At 33.3% G+C, this 9,246-nt stretch overlaps 1 protein-coding gene and 1 long non-coding RNA gene across 2 annotated transcripts; both read right to left on the reverse strand.

Annotated features, from left to right (window-relative positions):
- Positions 1 to 1,179: 1,179 nt before the first annotated feature.
- Positions 1,180 to 2,203, reverse strand: LOC145568657 (uncharacterized). The gene is made up of 2 exons (XR_014095873.1): positions 2,050 to 2,203; positions 1,180 to 1,438 (listed from the first exon to the last, which is right to left on the reverse strand). It is a non-coding gene; the product is annotated as an uncharacterized LOC145568657 (long non-coding RNA).
- Positions 2,204 to 3,033: 830 nt separating this feature from the next.
- On the reverse strand, positions 3,034 to 5,656 carry LOC145566373 (uncharacterized). The gene is made up of 5 exons (XM_081625813.1): positions 5,357 to 5,656; positions 5,174 to 5,261; positions 4,000 to 4,280; positions 3,580 to 3,811; positions 3,034 to 3,491 (listed from the first exon to the last, which is right to left on the reverse strand). Exons 1-5 carry the CDS (start codon positions 5,654 to 5,656, stop codon positions 3,034 to 3,036), a joined length of 1,359 nt encoding a protein of 452 aa, XP_081481939.1.
- Between the last annotated feature and the right edge of the window lie 3,590 nt (positions 5,657 to 9,246).

Raw genomic sequence — 9,246 nt, forward strand, 5'->3', positions numbered from 1 at the left:
ATACTTTGATGCCTCGTACCTCTTTCTAACAACAAAATACACACGTTAGTAACTTCAAGGAAAATAATAAATCAAACAATTAAATTAAATAATTGAAATAGAGACTAGGGACCAAACCCTCAGAAATTATAACCTTTCACGTCTAGGGCGAAGGCAACTTCGAACTCGGCTAGGTGTGTCTAGATCTCGTGAATGCGGAATTTTGTAAGAGGAAAGGTTTAGAAAAAGAATAGAGAGAGAAAGCTTCTAGCTTTTGAGAGAGAGATGATGATTGAAAATTATTGATTCATAAAAACGGAGGTTTAGGACCCTATTTATAAGAAAACAGTCCGGAAATAGGTAGGATTTGATAAGGAATAAAACTCCACGTTGTCGCTGCAAAACCAACCTTGTTGCCAGGCGACAGGGTCTGTAGCGTGGCGACAAGGCTTGTCGCGTAGCGACAGGCCTGTCGTCTGGCGACAACCTGGATTTCTACGCGCTTTCAACACGGAGTCCACATATGAATCAAAATCGATTTGTAAAATCTGTATGAAAACTGAAATCGTATTTTTTATAAAATAATATTCTATTCCAAATAAAACTTATCAAAATATAATTATTAATTCTAATCTTATTAGGATTAAAAAGAACCTTCTAGAGAATTCTAGAAGACTATAATTAATTCTAATAACTTTAGGAATAATGATTAACATTGGGCCCTCCCCTAGATCATTGGGCCGCATGTAAAGATCAAACCGGGCCCAATTTAGTATTTTGGCCATAACTTCCTCATTATTCATCGGAATTGGGCTTATAATATATCGTTGGAAAGCTCTTTGCAAGCCCCATCCAACTACACTATTATTGGACCCTTGTCGTGGACCAAACTAAACTGGATTGGATGTTTTCATAAAATAGAGTTGTTTTCGAAAACAGAAAGAAATAATTTAATAAAAACCAACCGCAACACTTGACTTTTCACAATTTCACCTCATTAAATAATCATTCGACGCAAAAGGTATTCATCACTGGGTTTTATTTTGGGGAGACACATTTATGTGTCTACAGAAAGGCAAATGCTTTAAATAATCACGCCTTTGTTATCTGACTATTTCTACAATCACTACTCAAATATGAAGAACATGAGTTCAATCCGACGCCCAATCCTACCTGATTACTGCCACTCTATACTCTATGTAACATATACTTGAGTCAACTTAACTACTTAGACATATTAGAGTTTTTTTTTTTAATTTTTATAATTGGGTTCACAACCATTAACATCTTGATGAGAGATAAGATTCCCAACTGGAAAACAATGGTGATGAACAGAATTATAATTCCTTGTTCAGGAATCAGGACAGAGGTAGAGAAAGAAATAAACCTTTTTGGGGTTTGGAATTAAGCAAAGTGGGAGATGACTACTTATCCCTCTTAGTGAGCTGAATTACTCCATCTAAAACAAAGACACAATTAAATTAATAAAATAACTTTTAAATTCTATAAACTAAGAGCTTATGTTAAGTCATATATTTAGAATATATGAAAGACTATGACATCCTAATACTTTAACTTTTTTTCTAAAACAAAGTTTTCCCCACTTTCAAAGAATGTGCTTCACATATTTCAAATTTAAGGGCTCATCATCAGCAATTTATAGGATAGACCTCAAATTTACTTATTAATCATCATATTAACTCTCCAATAGCAAAACAATTTTCCGTAAAATTTCAAACATAAAAAGGAAAATCGAAAAGAAAACTCAAAAATATCAAAATTTACTTCCATATTACTAGATAATGAATCTCAACACAACAATTAACAAACTAAACCAGAAATTCATCCGATTCAACTATCTCATAGCTTAATTAGATATAAATTCATGCAAATTGGATAGTGTAAACTGCTAACAAACTAAGACTGAGTAGATTCAAAACCCCGAAACTTCCATTAAATTAAACTAACAAACAAAAGCACAAACCCTAGAATTCTTTTTAGTCTTTTTAATCAAATAATCTCTTATAATTAATTCAAAATACATAAATTAGGTGGAGATCGAGAGCATACCTTGAAGACATTCTTGATGAATGAGTTTTGGAGAAGCATTAGAGGAGTTTTGGAGGAGTTTTGGAGGAGTTTTAGAGCGGTTTCAGAGGAGAGAGAAAAGTTGTGGGTTTATATGAAAAAATGGAGAAACGGAAAATAATGAGGGTAACGGGAACCGACTCGCTTAGGAAGCGCATAAATTTCTCAAAAAAGAATAAATATGAGGTGTGAGTCGTGTGTGGTACTGTGCTAGCATTAGTGACTAACCAAGCCCGTTACAATTAGGGTGTGTTCTATTCACCTGATTTTTACTTATCTGAACTTAACTGAACTTATCTGAACTTATCAACCCTTATTTGAACTTATCTGAACTTATTACACCTTATTAACACTTATTTTCACTTATTTGACCTTATTAAACCTTATTAACACTTATAAGACTTTATTAGACATTATTTGTCATTCTTGAAACATATTGTGTAACATATTGGTAATATAATATGAGTATATATATAACAATATATTAAAATAAAAGCAATAAAATATGAAAATATTAGCATTTTTATAATTTCAAATATTACTCCCTGCGTTTCATAATGTTAGTCTCATATGGAATCAATCACATAAAATAAGAAAATAAATATATTTGGAATCTAACATTAAAGTACAACATATTTCATAATTAGTTTACCTTATTTAACTTTTTTGATTTTTCATTAGGAAAGCACAAGTCATAATTGCATAATTTAAGGTAAAAATTTCCTTACTTAGAGTTATGTCATTAATCCACAATCAATTAATTCCAAAAAAAATCAAGTTATAAATGAATATATTCAATATGGGTAGATCTTTTTAAAAACGCCCAAAATAATATATGGGACTAACATTATGAAACGGAGGGAGTAAAAAAAATAAACACTGAAACAATCAAAAGTGTATGTCGCAATAACACCAAATAAAATTTTAATCTTCCAATGCTTCATCATCATCATTCTCATCATTTCCTTAATCTGTATCATCCTCTACGACACCTCCAACCGACTTCCATATATCATTTGTTATTTTATCCCGAATACGGTTCATAGCTTTTTTCCTTTGGATATCATACATATTACAATCTGCTCTAGTCTCCATTTCTTCAACCTCTTGAAATATTGGTATCCCTAATTCGTATAGACGGATAAAATTGTGAAGCGTAAATGTTGCAACAATGATAGACAATTGAAATGCTTCATCCATCGGTGGCATCATCTTTAAGATTTTCCATTTTTTCTTTAATACGCCGAAACATCTTTCAATTGTTGAACGTAAAGAGGAATGTCGATAATTATAATGCTCTAAGTTTCCAATAGGTGGACCCCTTTCTTCAAAATCTGGCAAATGATACCTCGAGTCTTTGCCCATATGCAGGCTTAGATATCCAAGAGTATTTGGATACGCTGAGTCAACTAAAAAGTATTTTCCTATTCATTCAAAGAAAATATTAGTATACACTAAAAATTAGGTAGCATATTTATATAAGTAACAACAAATTTTAACTTTAAATTGTACCTGAAGGTGGATGGGGGAATTTCTTGGTTACTTCACCTAAACAATGTGTCCAAATTGTCGTGTCATGTGCACTTCCTTCGAAGCCCACATTAAGAAAAGTAAATAACATGTTAAACGAACACGCAGCCATGACATTCCATGTTTTGTTTCCTTTACGTCCTCTATATGGCTTACCACCAACATCATCAACAACTGCTTCTATATGGGTACCATCTAAAGCTCTGACACAATCCTAAGAATGATTTTTTTTTATTAATATTAGAATGAAAAAATGTAGCATGATAGGATAAACATTTTTACTGACTAAATATATTAGAATTGTTACCTTGAAAAATGGCCAATATAATGAATTTTTTTAATTTCTGGTGGTGATTCATTGAAACTCTGATATGGTCTAATAATATCACAAGATTATGAAACCAAAGCTTTCAACACTTCTCTGAAGTAGATAGAAATGGTTGATATTGAATGTTGAAATCTCTCCGCAGCATCACGATATGAATCAACTTTAGCCATCATGAATAGACATATGCTGACTTGCTCTTCCATGTGTATAAATCGACCATCAGATAATAGTTCTTTCCCTCTTAATACATCAATAATCTTTATGAAGATATCTTTATCAACCCTTATTTGCTCTTTGCACAAATTAGGATGTCTAGTCAATAACCTATGTATCCACTCACTTCCAAGTTCACCCCCTACATGTAGAGGCATTCATTCTATTTGTGTAAGTAATCTCTTCAACTCGTGCAAGGCAATATACATCATACAATTTTGGTACAATGTTTCGTCCATTCTACAAATCAAAATAAAAGTTAATTTCTCAAAACAAAAAAAAAAATCAACGAATACATAATTAATAATATGTGACTCTTCTTACTTGTCATTGAAACATAATAAAATAAAGTTTCACATATCACAATAAAAACACATTAGTTACCAAAATTTAACTTATTCCAAATTGGAAAAAATGAAATTTACACACCCAAACTTTAACAAGTGCTAAGCATCTTAGACGACTTATGATAGTTTAATAATCATCATCCAAGTTATCATAGAAGCTAGGCCTATAGAAATCATCTGGGAATGAGATTTTTGTCTTCAAATACAAGATTCTAAACTCATTACCCAGAAGACACAAAAACAAATAACTTTCATCTGGATCACGTAAGAACTCCAACACTTGAAGAATGAAAGAATTTCCGTAATCGCTAATGCCGGCATTCCTTCCAATATTGAAATCATTTTTTCATATTTTGATGGAGATGGTCTAGGTTGTGTCTTAGAGGAACCAAGTTGCATGTTTCCTCTTAAATAATCCATGCAAGTTTCAATGTCATCCTTCGCACTCTTTCTACTAGAGGTAGCACCGCAATCTGAACTCTTACGTTTGTTAGAAGATATGCTCTTGGGAGGGGACCTGCTTTCGTAAGCTGACCTTTCAGTATCTTCCATATCATCATCTTTGTTCTAAGTTCTTCATTAGAATCCCCAGCTCCTTCCTTAGAATCATCTTAAACAAGAATCATGGGTTATTTGTGTTTGGTTTGTATGGTCGGTCCTCCAACGGCGGGAGACCAAGATTTGTTACTTGTCGCATACGTCCCAACAAATATATCATACAACTTATCCTCAAACATCAAGGGTTTCTTTAGAAAGCTTGAAGAGTTCTTATGTTTCTATACGGCAATACAATAAAAAAATATTATTGATATTTTCCAAGTAATAATAACAAAAATATAAATGGGAAAAGCAAAATTCATAACCTAAATACCTTTATAAATGCCTTCCACTTCTCATCTTTTGGATCAATCACAGGGCAACCCGTTTCCTCATTCCAACCTATTCCTGTCCAACTTTTAAGTTTGTTCCAAGCTTTAAATTTTCCTCTAATGTCACTATAAAAGTTTTCCAATTGTTTCTTTTCGAACTCTTTCCCTGTTTGTGCATTCAAACGTAATAGAATTGTGTCCCAATTATACTTGCCACCTCTTGACCTTTTGTTTTCTTTTATTAAATCCAAAAATATCGCAATATCCTCATTGTTCCATGATGTCCTTTCCTTAGAAGCCATTGTAGTTTTGCTAATAAATAAAATTTTTCAAAGCATTATTAACTATATGAAGTCAATAAGATACTAATATGGGTGATGTTGGGACTTACAAATATAGGTGCTAAGATCAAAATGCACAAAACAACAAACACTCTAAAGCAATAGTTTAAAAACCAAGGTACACGTACTACTCAATTCCGAAATTCGTATAAGTTAGCAAATCATGTCCTTGTATATGAAATAAATATTGTCAACGATAATGTAAGATAGTATAACATATCAAATTTAGTAGCTAATATGGACTTGCGTATGTAGCTTGTTTGTCGATCAAGTACACTTTTTATTGAAACTACCTCCGCAAAACCTGAAAATATATGAAAATAGTATATTAGTATCAAAATAATGAAGTTATCTACAATACTCATAAACAAGCTCTCGTACCTTCTTGGTGTTTTGTGAAGATACACCTAATTAGTTGTTGAATAAGAAAAAGTATGTGCGTGTATATATATATATATATATATATATATATATATATATATATATATATATATATATATATATATATATATATATATATATATATATATATATATATATATTAGTAATGGTAACTAATCTCATGCATGAAGAAACTAAAACCACTATTTTATAGCTTAGAAATAGTGTGTACTTGACTTTTAACAACATGCAATTAATCACTATTTTATAGCTCAGGAATAGTAAAAAGTTAACGGCTAACAACTAACACTACTATTTTATATAGTTTAGAAATAGTAAAAATTTTCCTTTGGTTTTGTTGTTGATCTGACTTTCATTCTCATTAATTTCCCTTTGTTTTTTTCATAAAAATAATAAACTTGTTTATTTGCTTGACTTTTATTTAAGCAAAATTTATGTGATTGACATGTTAGTCTTACCATAACTTATGAGTATAACGTTACTTAAATTATATTTTTTATGCAAATATTACTTTATTCTTATATGAAATAATGATAATAAAACACATAAAATTTTACAAAAAAAAAGTGAAAAGCAATCTTGATGAGTAATAACTCTATATAAATATAATAAGTGGAAATAAGGTGAGGAGAACGTTAATTTAGAACTTATTAACCCTGAACTTATCTGAACTTATTAACCCTTATCTGAACTTATCAAACCTAAAATAAGTGAAAATAAGGTAAACAGAATAGACCCTTAATAAGGTCAATAAAATTTTACTTACTATTTGTAACTGGCCTTTTTTATGCCCATTACTAATAGTTGATCAGCTTATCATTGACCTACTATTTGCAACTGACCTTGGTTATGCCAGTTACTAATACTAATTTATTTGTAACCCGCATTATCTATGCCAGTTACTAATACGCTAATTGTAACTAACATAATTTATGCCAGTTACTAGTAGGGCGTTACAAATAGCTTTTTTTCTACTAGTGTATGCAAGCATAAACAAACAATTTCATGGCATTAGATTAAAAAAAGGCCAATTAAGCAACATAAGTTTCGAATTTTTCGGAAATTCGCGAACAGAACACGCCAAATTCAGCAAAAACTGATATGAGTTTGAGTAAAACTTACATAGATCTGGAGACTAGAGATCGAAAGCTTCGATTTGCAAAAAACTTGAGCGAATTCGGTTGAGAAACGAGTGAGAATGAGCAATTCGAACTTTTAAGCAAAACCGAGCAAATGCAAGCAGCCACAGCGAAATGGAGAAGAAAGGGGTTTTTATTTCGAAAACCCGACTCTAGCGTCAAACGACAAAAATCACGCGATGCATGATTCCTGTCGCATCGCGACAACTCCTGCGAGCAGCGATAGCATGTAGCAGCGCGCGCTTGCTCAGCGACAAAGCCTGTGGCCCCCATAATGGTTTATGCGGACCAATGCAGCGGTTTTGGGTTCCTGGTATGCCAGTTAGCCCTTATAAGCAAATTGACATGATTAGTAGTCGGCTCGATTACAATTGCATTAAGTGATCGACCTGGCAACGATCGTCTCACTTAGCTTAAGCGCCTAAGTATTAGCTCATCACAAGCACCAAGGTAATGGTTCACAAGAAAGCACAAGCGCCAAAGCACCGGCCCATTACAAAATGTGCCGAGACACTGGCACAGCAAGTAATCGCATTGAGAAATTGCAGCAACGCATCAACACAACAAGCATTCAAGCAAAGCATCAGCAGACAGAGGATCACAAGGCAATGAGATCTTCGACGACTTTCACTAGGATGAGAAGGTTGTCAATTAAATGATCGAGTCAAGGCACAGACGAAATTTTGAAGACAGCTACAAGCAGCGGTCTTCGGCGATGTTCCCTATGATGAGGAAGATTGTCATTCCAAGATTGAAGACAACTACAAGCAGTGGTCTTCGACGATATTCTCTAGGATGAGAAAATTGTCAAAACTGAAGATGGCTACAAGCAGTCAACTTCGACGATATTCCCTAAGATATGGAAGATTGTCATAGAAAAGCTGAAGATGGCTACAAGCAGTCACCTTCGACGATGATCCCTAGGATTTGGAGAGTTGTCACAAACAATCGAGGATAGCTACAGGCAGCGGTCTTCGACGACAGCGTTCACGAGGCACTGTGGAGGTCATCACTACAAAATGCAGCAGCAAAATCGGTTACCTCAAAGGCGTGTGCTCGACGGTGCAAGATACGCTTTTCTTAACACTTTTATCTGTTTAACTAACACTAGTTTACAGGTATCGGCATTACAAGGATGATTTAGGATTGCAGAACGTTCTAAATCATTCTCCGTCCCTATCACTACTTTGACTTTTGTTTTCGAAACTTGCGTTTCTCCAAACTCAGTCAAAATGGGGGCTTCTATAGACACCCAAATGTGTCTCCCTAAAAACCAGACCCAGTGATGAGTACCTTTCACGTCGCTTAATTATCGAATAAGGTGAAAGTGTGAAAAGTCTTGTGATGCGGTTGTTTTAATAGAAAATCTTTCTTTCTGTTTTTGAAAATCTTCTCTATTTATGAAAATATCTAGTCCAGTTTAGCTTGGTCCACGACAAGGGTCAATAATAGTGTAGTTGGGTCGAGCCCGCAAAGAGCTTTCCAATGATATATTATAAGCCCAATTCCGATGAATAATGAGGAAGTTATGGCCAAAGTAATGAATTGGATCTGAAATGGTTTTATGGCCAAATGATCTAGTGGAGGGCCCATTAGTTATTATTCCTAAAATTATTAGGATTGATCTAATTTTCTAGAGTAGTCTAGAAGGTTATTTTTGAGTTCTATAGCGTTAAGATTAATAATTATCTTTTTTAAAAAAAAATAATGAATTTGGTTTGAAATAAAACAAAAATCTGTTTTAAAATTGATAAACATGGAGTTTAATTGCTTAATTATATTAAGGAGAGGATTTCGTACAAAAGCGCGTTTTATATTTTAACTAGCGCCAAACGACAAGCCTGTCGCCAAACAACATAGCCTGTTGCCATGCGTGATGCTTGTCGTTTCGCGCTGGGCTTTGTCGCTGGCGACAGGAGTCAGTTTTATTCCGATTCCAAGTTCTGATTCTTTTCTATCGTTTTCGGACTATTTTCTTTATAAATAGAGTCGTATTTCCCCGTTTTTCAT

Source organism: Chenopodium album, chromosome 11, assembly GCF_948465745.1.
Source record: "Chenopodium album chromosome 11, dcCheAlbu1.1, whole genome shotgun sequence".
NCBI classification, from domain to species: domain Eukaryota; kingdom Viridiplantae; phylum Streptophyta; class Magnoliopsida; order Caryophyllales; family Amaranthaceae; genus Chenopodium; species Chenopodium album.

What these genes read in the sequence shown, in the direction of transcription:
- LOC145566373 (XM_081625813.1), bottom strand. Translation starts at nt 5,656, where the DNA reads ATGGCTTCTAAGGAAAGGACATCATGGAACAATGAGGATATTGCGATA. An exon ending in AGTGGAAGGCATTTATAAAG is followed by an intron (nt 5,262 to 5,356) that starts GTATTTAGGTTA and finishes ATTGCCGTATAG; the next exon opens with AAACATAAGAACTCTTCAAG. An exon ending in GAGAAGTGTTGAAAGCTTTG is followed by an intron (nt 3,812 to 3,999) that starts GTTTCATAATCT and finishes AATCATTCTTAG; the next exon opens with GATTGTGTCAGAGCTTTAGA.